General features: G+C 54.2%; 1 protein-coding gene across 1 annotated transcript; it reads left to right on the plus strand.

The window, feature by feature from the left end:
• Positions 1-813: 813 nt before the first annotated feature.
• SLC35E4 (solute carrier family 35 member E4) lies at positions 814-7,690 on the plus strand. Its single transcript, XM_060028348.1, has 2 exons — positions 814-2,142; positions 6,687-7,690. The coding sequence occupies exons 1-2, from the start codon at positions 1,524-1,526 to the stop codon at positions 7,118-7,120; spliced, it is 1,053 nt and encodes a 350-aa protein (XP_059884331.1). The 5' UTR covers positions 814-1,523; the 3' UTR covers positions 7,121-7,690.
• Positions 7,691-16,768: the final 9,078 nt, after the last annotated feature.

A 16,768-nucleotide genomic window follows, 5' to 3' on the forward strand; every position in this document is an offset into this window, starting at 1 on the left:
AAGAGGCTCACAGTGGGCAGTGATTCTTGCACACTTGGACTCCTGAGCTCAGAGAGGCCAGGGCCCAGCCTGGAATCCCTATCAGCCTGTCCTGCTCTGGAGTGTGCTGTTTACCCAACACCGATGCAGGGGCAAAGGCTTAGTGGCAGCTGCTCTGGCTCCCAGCCCACCTAGGGCTCTTTGTCCTGTCAGGGGTGGGGGCAGAGGGTGGACCCCAGGAATTTCAGCTGTGAGTCAGCTCTGAGTGCCCAGGGGATGGGACAGGGGCTGCTGGCCAGGGATAGATGCTGGCCGGCGGGACCCTGCTTCCGCAGCTGTGGGTGGCCTTGGTGATTCAGCTTCCCTCTGCCTGCCTAGAGGGGGCCCGCCCTGGGCTGGGAGAGGGAGGAGGTGTTCGGGTTAGGGAGGGGCGAGGGAGGGGTATTAAGGGGCCCCGTGGTCCAACTCTTCCGGATGCAGAGGCCCCACGGGATAACTGTGGCCAGAGATTGGGTGGTTCCGAGACTGGTCCTAGGATGAGGTCTCCTGGGGGGAGGGTGTCCTTGAAAATGAAATCTCCTGAGAGGCTAGGGCTTTTTATTAGGCTCCCTCAGAAAGATACCCCAGGGTCTCCCGCCCTGTGTTCATCTCTATGGGGGGCCTGCCTTGGCGCTGCGTGGGGAGGGGCCTGATCCCCCACCGGTGTGGGGAGGTGGGACAGACAGGCTGACCACTCCAGCTAGGAGGAGGTCTGCTGACGGAGGTAAAGCTAGGCTGATGGAGGAGGAGCTGCGAGCGGGCGGCGTGGGGGAGGGGCGAGACATCCCTCTCGGCTTCGGGGGCGGAGCCTGGACGGAGGTGGCGCCTGGGGCTCAGCCCAATTTTCCGGGTGAGGCTCGAGGGGCGGCCGCGGAGGCGGGGCCTAGAGCACGGAGCCTCGCTCTCCGCCCGAACCTGGCGAGAGACCCCGCCGCAGCCTGAGCCGCCGGGAGCCGGAGCTGGCGCGGAGGCCCTGCCGGAGCCGAGCTGAGTCGAGCTCGCCGCCTGACACCGGCCGCAGCGCAGGCCGGCGCGTCAGCCCGCCGCAGGGTCTGGGCACTGTCAGAGGTAGCGAGCCCGTCCACCGGGACCACCGGCACCACCGGGCGCGGGAGCCCGGATCGCCCTTGCAGGCCTGGCCTGAGCACGCTGGAGGACCTGGGGTTTGGACTGAAGAGAAAAGGGATGGAGGATTCCATGTAACCATAGCGTGGGCACTAGAAGGGGAGAAGAGTGGAGACTTCGCCTGGCACGGGGCAGAGGTGCCCGGCGCTTACTAGGCCAGGCTTGAGCACCAGGGAGCCTGGCATCCCAGCAGAAGCGACCTAGGCTCTGCCCTGCCTGAGCCGGGGACACAGCATAGCTCTTGGACCTCGGCTGTCGTAGGCCGGGCACAAGAAGCAGTGTCCTCACCTGAGACCGAGCGGGATCTACAGTGGGGCTCTCTGGTGGCCCAGAGCTGGTCGCTGGGGAGCCGGCCTCCTGACCCGGCCCCACTGGTACGGATGTGCCGCTGCCCGCGGGAGCGCCATGACGGCAGGATGACCTCAGCTGAGGCAGTGGCGGTGGCTGGCGGTGCTCGGTGGGCCGGGATCCCCCAGTGGCCCCCTGACACCCCGCAGGCGCTGCGGCGGCCTGGCCGGGCCTGGGTGGCCGTGGCAGCGCTGGTGTGGCTACTGGCGGGAGCCAGCATGTCGAGCCTCAACAAGTGGATTTTCACGGTGCACGGCTTCGGGCGGCCCCTGCTGCTCTCGGCACTGCACATGCTGGCAGCTGCGCTGGCATGCCACCCGGGGGCACGGCGCCCCATGCCCGGCCGCACCCGCCGCCAAGTGCTGCTGCTCAGCCTCACTTTGGGCGCCTCGATGGCCTGTGGCAATGTGGGCCTGAGCGCTGTGCCCCTGGACCTGGCGCAGCTGGCCACCACCACCACGCCACTGATCACGCTGGCCCTGTCCGCGCTGCTGCTCGGCCGCCGCCACCACCCACTGCAGTTCGCCGCCATGGGCCTGCTCTGCCTGGGGGCCGCCTGCAGCCTGGCGGGAGAGCTCCGGACACCCCCAGCTGGCTGTGGTTTCCTGCTGGCGGCCACCTGCCTCCGTGGGCTCAAGTCCATCCAGCAGAGTGAGTACCCAGGACACTGGTCGAGGAGCTGGGGATCGGGGTGGGAGTGTGGCCTGGGTGGCCCTGTGAGGGGCTATGGCCATTATCCAGTTTTACAGATAAAGGAACTGAGGCGCATGGCTTGGGAAGAGTCAGGAACTGAGGCTCAGAAAGGGCCAACCGCTCAGTGAGTTCCAGGCCCCAGACTTAGGCTCTAGAGGCCCAACCAGTGTTTCATCCAGTTGGCTGCCATAAATCTGTGGTCCATGTTTTGTCAAGCCTGGATCTCCATACCTGATCGAGGAAGTCACTGTATTGTCCCCATTTGACAGGTAGAGGGGCTTGCCCTGGGCCATGTGAGCAGCAGAGGCAAGATTTGAACCCAGGCAGGCAGACTTCATGCCGTCCAAGTGATGTGGCATAAGGCTGTGGACCCGAGGGAGGCCTGATAGTGGAGACTAGGGAAAGAGAAAGAGGGCAAGGCCATGAGCTGGGATTTGGAAGTTGAGGGCTTTTGCTAAGTCTGGGAAGGGCTGGTGTTTACTGGGAGCTGCAGTGTAACTGGTCCCATGCTAGGTGTTGACCTTGGGTCTTCATGGCAACTACCACCTTCATCCCGATTTTACAAGATGCTGGAACTGAGACCCAGAGAGGTTCATGATTTGCCCACAGGCATACAGCTCCTAAGGACTGGAATCCTAGTCCATGTGACTCTGGACCTCAGCTCTGATGAAAGGGGGTTGGGGGCTCTGGACAGAGGGTAAGGTGGAGGCTCCAGGCCTAGACCCTGCTAAATCACTCTGCCTGAGGGTGGAGACCACCTTCCTGCCTGTCCTACTGAGGGTCCTTTGAGTCACAGCCTCCACCATCTCTCTGCCTCAACCCAAGGGTGCCCACTCAGGTTGGGGAGGCCTGGGTTCCAGCCACACCTGGGCTTGTGCTTCCTGGGCAACCTTGGGCAGAAGGGGAGATCTGGATCTTGTCTGGGCCCCATCTGTTTGGTGGAGGAGGTCAGAGTTGATAGTCACAGGGCTTTCTTGGTCTCCCTCCCTTTCAGCTCTGAGATCCTGTGACCCAGGCCTGGGAGAGAGAAGGGGCTGCTCCAAGGACCCTGGGCTGGGGTTAGGGCAGCCTGCAGCCAGAGAAGGTTGAAGTCAGAGCTCAGCCCTGCCTTACAGTCATCGGAGCCAGGACCCAGAGTCCCTGTACCCATCCTCCAGGGCCCTGAGGTAGGGCCAGAGCCCAGTTCTATTTTTGCCTTCAGGTTACATGAGAGCTGGGACCTGAGCTCTGGGCATGAGTCAGTGGGAAACTTGACCTTGTACCCTGCCCTGGGCAGGGCCAGAAGGCTGGGAAGGCCCCAGCCTCAGGGTTCACATCACGCCTGCTAAGGCCCAGTGCTTCTCACACAGGAGGAGCCCCAGCCTGCAGGACAGGCTATGGCCGGCCAGGCCTCAGGCACATGGACATGGGGTGGCAGGTGCCTGGCATCAGGCTGCTCCTTGGCTCTGCCAGCTCTCTCCTTGTCTCCTGCCTGCCCCTGAGGCAGGTTGGTTGCTTGCTCCAGGTGCCCACAGCATCCTCTGCTTCCTCTATCAGGACTCCACATGCCTTGTATTATAGCCTCTTGTTTACCTGTCTGCCTCCCACCAGACAGGAGCTCTGAGAGGGCATGGCCTGGTTTTGAGGCAGCTCCGTGTCCCCAGCACATAGCCTGGGGCCTGGCCCAGGTAAGGTACCCCTTAAATGGTGGATTTATTAATGGTCTGATGGCAGAATTGGCAGGCTGGTTAAACTCCTTGGCTCAGGGTGCTAAGGAGGGAGCTTAGGAGGCTGGAGGCCCCACCAACAGAGATGGGAGCCCAGCAGAGGTGGGGAGGAACAGACTAGAGATAAGGGGTGAGATGGGTTTTGGACAAGAGGAGGTTTCTACTGCCAGACTTTCCAGGAAAGTCATCAGGGCCAAATTTAGACTAGCGTGTGAATGGCTGACACCAGCTCCTTCCCTGAGGGCAGACTCCATGGGAGCAGAGGATGAAAGTCCAGAAAGAGGAGTGCCCAGCAGCCACGGGCAGGTCCAGCAGTTTCTCTCCTTCCTGGGCCAGTTGTGGACCTGGGGGGCTACACGGGGAGAGGAGTGATGCCACCTTCCCACTCACAGAAAGGCTGGGAAGTGGGGTGCCAGTGTGCTGAGACTTGTCCTCAGCTACATCCACCTGCATGAGGGAACAGCCTGACCCTGCCCACTGAACTCTCAGGCTGGTGAGGAGAAGTAGAGATCACAAGGCAGGGGAGAAGTGCTGGAGCCAAGGTGGGCATAGCTGTGGTTGGGTGGCTACTTCTAGGGGAAACCAGAGAAGGCTGCCTGGGGGAGGAGGCAGGCAGTGCTGGTGACAATAATGTAATAATAGTGGCGAACACTTACTGAGCCCTCACTGTGTGCCCACACCATGCCCAGCTCTTCATACAGCCAGAGTAGGAAAGGGCGTTCTGGGAGGGGGAAGCAGGGCTTGCCAGGGCACGGGTGTTAGCCAGCCGGGGCAGCATGTGGGGGATGGTGAAAGCTGCGGTGGCCAGCAGTTGCTGCTGGGCTCCAGGCCCTGCGCTCAGCACCTCACAGGCCCCCGTGAGGGGCATGTTGTCACCTTGCCCATGCTCCCACAAGAGGACAGGCATAGAGAGAGGGCGGCTTGTGTCATATCACACAGCTCGTGACGGAGCAGAGACGGGATAAGCCAGGAGCCAGCAGAATGGGGTCTAGAGAACATTTGTCCACAGGTGACTGAAGCTTGGCGTGTTCAGATGCTGAAACAAAAGTGTCTTTGGAGGAAGAGAAGTTGTTTGTTTTTTGTTTGTTTTTGGCCACACGTGTGGCATGTGGGATCTTAGTTCCCCAACCCCACATCCCCTGCATTGGGAGCACAGAGGCTTAACTGCTGGACCGCCAGGGAAGTCCCAGGAGAGGTTGAAATGCAGGGTTTGGTGGGAGCTGGCAGAGGAGGGGTCGCTGAGGAGGCAGTATGACAGGCTGGCATTTTGGGGCCCCGGGTGGGTGGCCTCTGGCAGAGGATCCCTGCTCTTTCCCTGGACTGCAGCAGAGGGAGGCAGAGGGCTGGGTGGGATGCAGAACAGGAGCAAGTGGCAGGGGGAGGAAGTTAGGACCTTCCTGCCTGGCTGCCTCTCAGAGGGTGAAATTTGCCAAAGGTGAAGTTCACCTGAAATCCTAAACACCTTCCAGTGATCGCACCTTTAACAGGCAGGCCACAGGCAGCTCGTAATGGTGCTAAATTTGGAGCAGACGAACAGGAGGCATTCCAGTTATCTGTTCATTTCTAGAAATGCTTGACAGAAGGACTGTTGCCTAGAGAACAAAGCCAAAACATCAGAATGAAATGGAGGGAGAAATAAGATTTCCTATTCTAAGCATAGCCTATGAGTAAGCGCCTCTGTGGTTCTTTGGAAAGTGTGTGTCAGAAAATGCATAGAGGCTCAGAGAGCCCTGGGAGGGGATGGGGAGCCATGACTCATCTCTCTCCACAGAAACTGTCTCGTTGCCTTCATGCAAGTACTATCATTTCATCTGAGCCGGGTGTGATTCTATGATGGGCACCACTGGTTTTGTGAACCAGCTGGGTGGTAATATGAATACACACACACAGGCACACATGTGCAAGGTGGTAGGATCCCCTCTTCCCTCGCAAAGACTAAGGTTTCCTCTGTGTCCTGGATTCATCTTGACAAGCCCCAGCGTTGGTAGCAAAAGATGCTGATTATCAGCGATAAACAGTGAGTGACAGCCGGGAGCAAACAGTGACGTTGTTGTTCCCTGTCATCCCAATGGTCATAAGTGATCGAACATTTGATTCAAACGGTTTTTATTATTTCAAACTCTCTATCTTTTTTAAGCTAAAGGCCACATAGCTAGTAAGTGGCAGAACTGGCCTGCTGGTGGCCTGTCCCTACTCTGGCATGGAAGCTGCACTGTGGGGCTGAGGGTGCGAGAAGGGCTGAATCCAAGAAAGGTGGGTCGGGCCGCTTGGTTCAGGGCCTTCAAAGTTGGTTAAGAGCCCAGGATGTTTTTCTCCAGGGCCTGGGGAGCCCCTGAAGAATTTTTTTTTTCACGGTTATTGATCAGTGGGACATCACAAGCAGATTATTGTTTCAGCCTGTGGGAGGAGTAGGTGATAACGCTTATTTGTTTTATCTTTTTACATTTACTGAGCACTTACCTTCTAAGGGCTTTGTGTACATTATCTATTTTAATCTTTACAACAACCCTGCATGTTTAAGGTTTTATTATCCTCCGATTTTGCAGGTGAGGAAACCTAGGCCTGTAGAGGTTAAGTGCCTGGTCACAGGTAGTCAGGAGCGGACCCGGGTCACCACTCAGGCAGTCTGACTCTGGATTCGTGACCTTCTCGTTACAGAGCCGGAGCCACTAATTCCGCCTGAGGGGTTGGGGCAGGCAGGCTTCCTGGAGGATGGGCCAAGGAGGAGGTTGTGCCGGGTTGGCCTCGTGGGGGTTGTCTCGCGCCGGGTGCTGATGGCTGCTGTCCTGGTTGCAGGTGCCCTGCTGCAGGAGGAGAGGCTGGATGCGGTGACCCTGCTGTATGCCACCTCGCTGCCCAGCTTCTGCCTGCTGGCAGGCGCGGCCCTGGTGCTGGAGGCTGGCGTGGCACCGCCGCCCGCCCCCACCGACTCCCGCCTCTGGGCCTGTATCCTGCTCAGCTGCCTCCTGTCTGTGCTCTACAACCTGGCCAGCTTCTCCCTGCTGGCCCTCACCTCGGCCCTCACTGTCCACGTCCTGGGCAACCTCACTGTCGTGGGCAACCTCATCCTTTCCCGGCTCCTGTTTGGCAGCCGCCTCAGCACCCTCAGCTATGTGGGCATTGCGCTCACCCTTTCAGGAATGTTCCTTTACCACAACTGCGAGTTCGTGGCTTCTTGGGCTGCCCGCCGGGGCTTCTGGCGGAGAGACCAGCCTGGCAAGGGTCTCTGAGACCTGAGGGAGCACAGGGACCACGCGGGACTGCCTCAGCCTGAATCCAGCCTTGGCCCGTGGCCATGGGAAAACGGGGAGAGTGGGCAGCCTCTGGGGCTGTCGGGGGAGATGGGTCTTCCTGCAGGGCCACCTTGGAGGCTGGAATGGGGACTCCCAGAGAGACCCACCTCCTGTCCCTGCCTGCCTCTCCTCATCACAGACCCCACTCACCACTGGATGGTGGGTCCAAGCCCGGCACAGTCACTGTGCTTGTCAGAGTAATTATTACGATTAGTATCAACTACTACGCCGAAAACTGCTGGCCAAACTTTGAAAACCTCACCATGTTCTAATGATGAAGATGATGATGATGGTGATGATGATGATGATGATTCTTGGGGGGTCGCACAATCCTTCCTCCAAGAAATTGGGGAGGCAGCTAGGAGGCCCAGGGAAGGGCTTCTTTGCTGCTGGGCTTCCCTAGGGAGTTGGGGTCGTCTGTGCCAACTCCAGGCAGCTGCTGTGGCCTCAGCCCTGGGCCCCCCAATTTTGGGTCTTCCGTCCTCAAATAAACTATTTTTGCTTGTACACCTGTGTCATTCCTCGGGGTGGCAGCCAAGGGCCGATAGCTGCCAGCTGCCCACAAGGAAACGAGGACCCCCCTCCCGCCTTACCAACCGGGGCCTGGCCAGGCCCCCACCCCAGCCCTCTGCTCCGGCCCCTGCATGTCATCTTCCCGCAGCCCCGGGGGCATCTCCTAAAACACACTCTTTGTGTGGCTCCACACTGCTCTTGGGACAAGGTCAGAGCTTCCTACCCCAGACCATAGGGCCCTCAGGGCCTGGCCCCACAGCTTCACCAGGCTCCTCTCCCCTCTCCCCTCTCCCCTCCTTGGGCTCCACCTTCCATCTGCACCCGCTTCCTTCAGGTCCACCCCCCTCAACCCCCGACACCAAGCCTCCCCACCGGAGCCTCTGCACGTGCTGGTCCCCTGTCTGTTGTCCACTTCCTACATCTGCTTCTCCCATTCTCATGGTGAAACCCTTGCCTGGGGGTGAAAACCCAAACATGCAACCCTTCTCTAAAAGAAAAACCAAAAAAGAAGCCTGAGGAAGGAAGGGCCTGGACGAGGGGCCGTGCCCAGGGCTGTGGGCGCAGAGGGCAAGGAATCGAGTGGCTCCATGGAAGGAGGAGCACTGGGGGGCGGGGGCACCTGGAGGGCTGGCCCAACTCAGCTGCATCACGTCTCATCCTTCCCTTGGCGGTAAGCACTTAACTCCCGCTACCTACCTGCCCCTGCTGGGGGCTGCCTGTTAAAAACCATAAGGTCCCTGCCTGGGTTAGAGAGACCTGGGGCCTAATCCTGCTCTGCCTGCCTCACTGTGTACTTGGGGTAGGTACCTTCCCTCCCTGAGCCTCAGTTTCCATATCTACAAAATGGGCTGATGATCCCCGTTGGGAGGATTCCAGTGAGGAGCCTGGTAGGCGGGGCCCGGGGAGGAGAGAGAGAACGATGGGGCCAGTGGGCTTGGTCCTTATCTTGGGCTAGTCATCCACTCTCTCTGAGGCTCTAGGCTCATCTGGAAAATGGGAGGATGGGAGCTAGACCAGGCCGGGGTTGGGGTCTCGGGGGCCTGGGACTCAGGGAGGAATCATGCATTCCTTCACATAGCCAGAATTCGTGGAGGACTGCTGTGCCAGCCAGTGGTAGACAGGGCTGCATGGAGGGTCAGCCCCAGGCTGGGTGTGGGGGCAGTGAGGGCCTGGGAGGCACCCGGCCCGGGCAGGACAGGCGCGGGGTTTCCTGCCTCTGGCCTCAGCCCAGGCCCGTCTTGCGGAGGGGAAGTGGTCCTAGGCTGAGTCACTCACCACCCACCCTCCCTGTGACTCAGAGATGCTACCGGCCCAGTCCCGTCCCGGTGCAGCCTGGATACCTCCGGGCTCCGCACTGAGGCTTGGCCAGACAGGACAGAGGATGAATGGCTTCAGGTGGGTAGGGCCTCCTTGGTCCTCAGGACCCTTCCCCATTCAAGGAGCCCCCTGCCATTGTCGGAGCCTCCTGCAGCGCCCTGGCCCTGGCTCCCGGGCCCCAGGGAATGCTTGGCTTTAGAGTGAGCCTCCCGTCAGATCAGAGCCAGCCCCTGGCGGTTGTGGGGGCAGAGTGGGGGGAATTGGAGCTGTGCTTGACCTGGGGCCACCCAGCATTGAGGTGATTCCCTCAGGGTAAGAGTTAAAGCCCTCCCTACCACCCCTGCCAGCAGTGGGCACAGTGAGCACTGGCCTGGCAGTCAGAAAGCCTGGGTTTGTGTCCTGGCCCCCTTTCTCACCTGTCTGACCTGTCTGGTCTCTGCCGGCTTCACAGGGATACTCACAGGGAAGGGCTTATCAGGTGATTCCCATTGACGGCCCTCTGGACTCTGCTTCTTACTTGTTCTGTTTCCTCATGCGAGACACTTCACCTCCCCAGCCTCCCTCCTTGTGCCCAGTCCGTGCTGGGAAGCGATCTCTGGATAACAGATGTCACCTTCCTTTGGGGGTGGGGGGGATGTCTCTTCCCTACCCTCACCCCTCCCCTGCCCCATGCCAGGCTGGGTTGAAAGCCACAAAGCTCACGCCAGCTCCCTGTACCTCTCCAGGCAGGGCCCTGAGCACATCCCACTCTCAGAACTGCCTGCTCACCGCTGTCTTCCCAGCACCAGCACAGAGCCTGGTGTGGATGGAGTAGGCGGGAGAGAATACCAGTCAAGAGCAGGGGTTGGACCTGGGTTCAAACCCCAGCCCTGGTGTGTCTGAGCTGTGTGACTTTGGGCGGGAGTCTTCCCCTCCTGTGGCTCTGCGTGTTAAGTGGGGGCAGCGGTAGAGCCTCACCCGTCTGGCTCTGGGAGGCGGCAGGAGCTAACATACATGCCCAGTGCTTAGCGACAGTGCCTTAAACTTGTGGATGAAAAATTAACCAGTCGATCTAAGAAAGAAACGGAAATTTTATTAGAGCCAATTTGAGGATGATAACCCAGGATGAGCATCTCAGAAAGCTCTGAGAACCGTTCCGCCCATTAGCAGACCAGGCACAGTTATGTAAGGTTTTTTTAAGACAGAGGGCTGTACATCAAATGACATATTATTGACAGTTTACATAATCCAGATCTAAGCATCATCATGGTGGGTCATGTGACCCCTTACAAGATCAGGAAGGGGTGTTATCTTTTAAGGAGTTGCCTGGATGCTGGAAGAATGTTGCTCTTTATGGTTGAGCAGGTATTCCTGCCGATGTGGGAGGTTCGGTCGATGCATAAATGCAGATACACAATGCACAGTGTGGGGAGAGAGGAGGCCAAAAGGCAGAGAAGAATTTTATATATATATATTTTATATGTCTTGCCATTAGATATGAATTTTATTTCACAAACCTAACAGGTCCTCGAGCCATGTTAGCAGACTGGCTCACTACAAACGCCTCCCAGTTCCTCTCCCAAGACTTCTCTTGCTGCCCCCACCCCCAGGCTTCCCTTGCACATCGAGGGCCCCAGGGCATGCTCTTGCCCCAGCTCCCACCCCCTCACCCTGCCTTGGAGGAAGCTGGGTCTGTGCTGGGCATCCTGCCATTGTGGATTCAGAACAAAGCTTCTGCCTTGTCTCAGCCCCAGCTGCCAGGGGGCCCCTCCCACCCTCCCCAGGGGGGCCTTGAATTGTCATTCCAGGGGGCCAGGGTAAACAAGGACTCTTGCTCCCAAATCAGCTCAGGGATGCCAGGGACTCCACCATCACACTGTTCCTGCTCAGTTGTAAATACTTCTGAGAAATAACACAAAATACAGTGGACAGCCATGGAAGGTTTTGAGCAGGCAAGGACTGTGATGGAACAACAAATGTTTTTTGATAATGGCCCTTCAGTTTGGTCTGGATCCTACGTGGAGGAGAAGTTGAAGGGGCTTGGGACAGGAGGCAGGGAGACAAGGGAAGAACTATTGTTGTGGTCCATTGAGCAGATGACAGTGGGGCCCGTGTCTTGGGCGTGGTGCAGAGTAGCATCACTTGTACTGATTTGGGGTAACAAGTTATCCCCAAACATTATGGCTTAGAGCAATGAATATAAATTATCTCAGTTTCTGTGGATCAGGCATTTGAGAGTGGTTGAGTGGAATAGTTCTGACTCAGGGTCTCTCATGAGGTTGCAATCAAATGACAGCAGGGCTGCAGTCATATAAAGGCTTGACTGTGGCCGGCAGGTCCACTTCTAAGATGAGTCATTCACATGGCTGTCGGCAGGAGACCTCAGTTCCTTTGCCATGTGGGCCCTTCCACAGGGCTCCTTGAGTGTACTCATGGCATGGTAGTTGGTTTCCACCAGAGTGAGTGATTCAAGAGAGCAAGAAGCCACAATGTCCTTTTTGATCCAATTTCAAAAGTCACACTCATTTCTCTAATATCTTCATTTATTAATTCAAATTATTGTCATTTCTCTGATGTCTTATTGGTTACAAGTCAACCCTATTCAATGTGGGCCCTCCCACCTTGACTACATAAGGGCATGCACCAGGAGGAGGGGATCATGGAGGTCAGTTGAGATCATTGAGGTCACCTCTGAGGCTGGCTACCACATCAGCTTGTTGAGTGAGTGAGTGAGGACACAGCCTGGGGCCATGCGGAATGAGTCTGGGAGCTTCCTGCTCCAGGCCGGATCTCTTCAGCTACACTTCTGAATCCTTCCTGACACAGTACTATACAATCCTGGCCCGCAGCAGGCACTCGGCAAATGCTTGTGTCTGTGACGGCTGGAGGCTTCTTCCTCTGGTCCCCACTGCAGACAAGGAGAAGGCCTGGGCTCCTGGGTCTGGTAGGTAAAGCTCTGGTTCTCTGATGTTTCCAAGCCCACTCCCCGTGACCTCTCCAGCTATATGAGGCCACCCCTGCTCCCTGTGCCTGATGGAGCCTTCCAGTACCTAGGCCTCCTTCTGCCCCCTCCTGACTGCCACAACCCTCATGTGCCCCCTCTCTCCCTCTCCAAACACTGCCAGCATCCCAGTGGGTAGATTCTGGCTCAGCAGTACCTGCTGCCTGGGCTGAGCACTTCTCTTTATATGTTTAAACTTTCTTTGGTGGAAGAACCCTTGTCCATGCTTCTTATGCTGGAGCCCGATATCAAATAAGCCAAAGCAGAGTTGCCCTAGATGAACCAGGAACCCCGCACACCTCTGCCAAGTTTCCCAGGTGAAAACCACAGATCTTGTTCAACCCTTAAACACATAGAAAACTGAAGCCCAAAGAGATGGCCTTAGTGCACTGGGCTGCTATAACAAAATGCCATAGACTGGGTGGCTTATAAACAATGGAAATTTATTGCTCACAGTTCTGGAGGCTGGAAGTCTGAGATCAGGGTGCAGGCATGGTCGGGTGAGGGCCCTCTTCTGGGTCACAGGCTTCATTTATAAGGGCATTAATCCTATTCTTGAGGGCTCCACTCTCATGACCTCATCACCTAATTACCTCCCAAAGGCCCCACCTCCCAATACTATCACCTTGGGCATTAGGTCTCAACATATGAATTTTAGGGAGACACCAATGTTCGGACCATAGCAGCGATCTTGCACAAAGAGGGAGCAGCAGGGCGAGGTCTTCATCTCCTAATTCTTGGGATTCCGCTGTTCCTTGCTCCCCACTCTGTTGTGAAGAACAGAGCAGAGTGTGAGGTTATAGGGGTGTGCGGGGTCCGGCCCAGGTTCACAGGGGGTGTCTGCCGGATATTCCCCAGCTCAGTCAGCAAAACATTTTTTTCTTCAGGGGAAAGGCATTATAGATATTTTGCCAAGGGAAGTCTAGAAAGATCTGTGGTAAGAGGCTTTTATGTGTGTTTAAAGCTTTCTGCTTTTGCGTGTCTCTTGGCACCTGTGAGAGGGGGAGTAGGATGGTGTATTAGTCCAGGTCCTCTGAGAAGCAAGCACCAAGATGGGATTAAAAGTGCAAGGATTTTATGAGGGCAAACATTTGTGAGAGAAAATGGGAAGGGGGCTAGGAAGGCTAGGAGAGCCCATCAGACTGTGATGCAAGTGGAGGAGAGAGGGAAGGAAGTTTGGCGGGAAACGTTCTTGACCACACAGCTGACAGCAAGGAAGCCAATCAGGAGAGTCCATGTCTCCCAGGACTGGGCCTGCCTTGGTATCCCTGCTATACTGGGGAATTGGCTAGAAGGAGCCTGAGGGAAGTCTAGTCTCAGCATAAACATGGCAATGGATTTCAGAGTGTCACGGCGAGGCCCTTGTTTGGTATTGCATCCTGTAATCGGAGGCCTGTGGGACACGTTCTGTGGCCACCCCAGATGGCATGGTGACTCCCATTTTACAGGCAGAATTCCAGAAAAATTCCAGGGTCTGCCTGAAGTCACAAAGCAGGATGAGAATCCTCACCTCTCGACTCTCATCCCGAGCTCCTTCCTGTGTGACATAAGTCCTCAGTCCAGAGGTGGTTGATGGATTCTTAGTGCATCTGGACTTAGCTTCCCAGTAGGTAAGCAGGGCTGTGTGCTTCAGGGTCAAGAGCTACCTGTCCCTAGATTTGTAATGAGATCACCACCTCAACAGAGGTTGTTCAGGAAAATCCTCAGGGCCACCGTTTATCTGGCAGGGTATTATGAACTTCACAGAAACGTCTCACACCAAATTTAATTGACTTTAATTCATCATAAAGAAAGAAAGTGATTCTGTACTTTTGAAGTAGGAAAGTTAAAAGTTCATGAAATCAGAGGCTTGGAATCTCTGCTCCAAGCCAGGCTGTTGGGCTGTGAGGGACATTTCATTCTCCCCTCTTACAGGATTGTGTTAAAACTCCAACATGACAGGAATTCCAATGGTCAGGACTCTGCGCTTCCACTGCAGGGGGGCACAGGTTTGATCCCTGGTCAGGGAACTAAGATCCAGCCTCTCTACCCTGAATCCAGAGGAACAGAGTAGACTGTTTGCAAAAAAGGACTTGGACCCTCTCAAGAGGTCTCAACCTCAACTTCTTCCACTTGGGATGTGAAATGCTGGTCTTGCCATATCCAAATCTGAATATTGAAAGAATAATTTAAAAAGGAGGATCCAAAATTATATTTTCTCAACTATGAACAAAAAAAAAATGCATAGAAAGAAGGAAATATACCACAATACCTAAGTGTTGACTTGGTTACTGCTTGAGGATAGTATTGTAGATGGACCGTATTTATTTTCCTTTTTCCACAAATGAGTATGTAGTTTTAAAAATACATTTCTTAGGGTGCCAGTTCTGACTAAGATAGAGTAAACATAGTCTGTCCTTCCCACTGAATGCAAATAAAAACCCTGGGCAGAATGCAGGAAGCAGCTCTCTGAGGACTCTGAAAAAGAAATGGTAGCATGTGGACTGGGAAAGGGAACCAGAACTTGGAGTATAAACAATCTGGTGGCGAGTCTCCTGTTTTGCTTTTTGCTCCTGTATCTGCTGGCCTGGTCTCAGAGGCAGCGTGACTCCTGGAACTGTGCAGTGGACATGGAAAGAAAGAATTCCAAGAGCAGCCCTGTCTTTCTGGTCTAAGGAGTAGGAAGGAAGGCCTCTTCAGGACAGAAAGAGTGAGGGAAATCTCTTTTTTTGTTGTTCTTTTCTCATATAGTCCTGTCCCCGGGCAAGCCTCATACTGAAGTTGAAACTGGGCAGCAGAAGTAGCAGTAGCAGTGGAAGCCGGGAAAGCACCTAAAACTCGGAGGGGAATCCTTTTGTCTGACCAAAAGAACTGTGGCTTGAAAGGTGTGTGTGCTGGGGAGGAATCCCCTTGCTTTTTTCTCTCTGTTCGTCCTGTCACCTGGTCCTAAAGCAGAACCGGTCACAGAATGTATGCAGGAGAGCAGGGAGACTAAAAGCCCTGATTTCTAGCTGGAGGACCAGGGAAAGGGTGGTCTTGAAAACTGGGGAGTGTGGGAGAAACTGTGGAGAGGAGGAAGCTTGAGAAATGGATCCCATAGGCTCACGTGTATGGATCTGACCCTAAACATTACTGCAATGACTTTGAGAATGAAACTACTATGCAGACCACCCAGATTTCAGACTGGTACCTGGGTGGCACAAGCTTAGGGCAGATTTGACTTACGTTGCAAAAGTTTTGAAAACTGATAATTGAACTATGGCCCTGTTAAAAAAAACAAAATTCAACTGCGTAAATTTAAAAAATCTTATTGGTTTTATTCAGTGATTCATGAATTGAGAAGTATCCAATCTAGCAAACATAAAGAGCTCTGAGGAGCTGTACAAAGTGAAAGACTTTTATAGGCAAAAGGGAGCAGAAACAAGGAAGTTATTCTAGGCAGAAAATAGCATTGGTTATTGCAAGGTTACTTTCCTTTAGGGGATGGCAGGGGTCTATCAGGCAGATTACCTAACTAGTGCTGATCAGGTGATTCCTGTTTGACTGGTTTAATATTCCATTTCTGGGTTAGCTGAAACTAGTTAAGTCTCAGTTTGGTGATGTGGGGCTTAGCATAAGTGACTCCATTTGGGGCCTGTTGTCTTGTTTTTAACAGACCACAGGAGGCAGACCAGAACTGATCCTAAATGGATCAAATGCCTCCTAAAACAAAGACTCAACATTTTCCATAGGATTTAACCAAGACCTAGAGTCTCACAATATAATACTCAAAATGCCCAGGATACAATCCAAAATCACTCTGCATACAAAGAACCAAGAAAGTCTAAACACTGAGATGACCCAAATGTTGGACTTATCAGAAAAAGACCTTAGAAATGAAAAGATAGAAAGTCTCAACAGAGAAATAGAAGATATAGAAAATAACCAAATTAAAAATTTTAAACTAAGAAAATACATTAATCAAAATTTGAAAATATATTGGATGGCCTTAGTAGCAGAATGGCAGAGGAAATTCAGCGAACTTGGAGTCAGATCCGTAGAAATTATCTGTAGTGAGCAGAACGTCCACCTCTGCTAAATGCCCTGTTCCCTGGAACATGTGACCGTTACTTTACATGATAAAAGAGAGTTTGCAGATGTAACTGAGGTTATGGACTTTAAAATCCGGACTATCTAGATTATTGGGTGGGCCTAGTCTAATCACATGAATCCTTAAAAGCAGAGATTTTTCTCTGGCTGGATTCGGAGGTGCAGCAGAAGGAAAAGTCAGAGGTATTCAAAGCTTGAGAGGGACTCAACCCACTTTTTTTGGAGGGGCCACATGGAAAGCATTAAAAGGAATGTGGGCAGCTTCTAGGAGAACAGAGCAGACCCCAGCTGATAGTTAGTAAGGAAGTGAGGTCTTTTTCAACTACAAGGAACTGAATTCAGTCAACGATCTCAATAAGCTTGGAAGCAGAATGTTCCCCAGAGCCTCCAGTAAAAAACACACATGATTTCAGCCTTAGGAAATGCCTTGATTTTGGCCTTGTGAGACCCTAAGCAGAAGACTCAGTCAAGCCCAGCCAGACTTCTGACCTATAGAAATTGTGAAGTAACAAATAGGTGCTGTTTTAAGCCACTAAGTTTGTGGTAATTTGTCATAGCAGCAAGAGAAAACTAATACATTTCCCAATATGAATAGCAGTGAGAAGTAGTAAGATATTAATTTAAGTGGATTATGAAAAGTTATATGTATATTATAATCTCTAGTGCAACCTCTAACAAAAACTATACGGAATTAAAGTGGAATACTT

This window comes from Delphinus delphis, chromosome 13 (assembly GCF_949987515.2).
Source record: "Delphinus delphis chromosome 13, mDelDel1.2, whole genome shotgun sequence".
Classification (NCBI taxonomy): domain Eukaryota; kingdom Metazoa; phylum Chordata; class Mammalia; order Artiodactyla; family Delphinidae; genus Delphinus; species Delphinus delphis.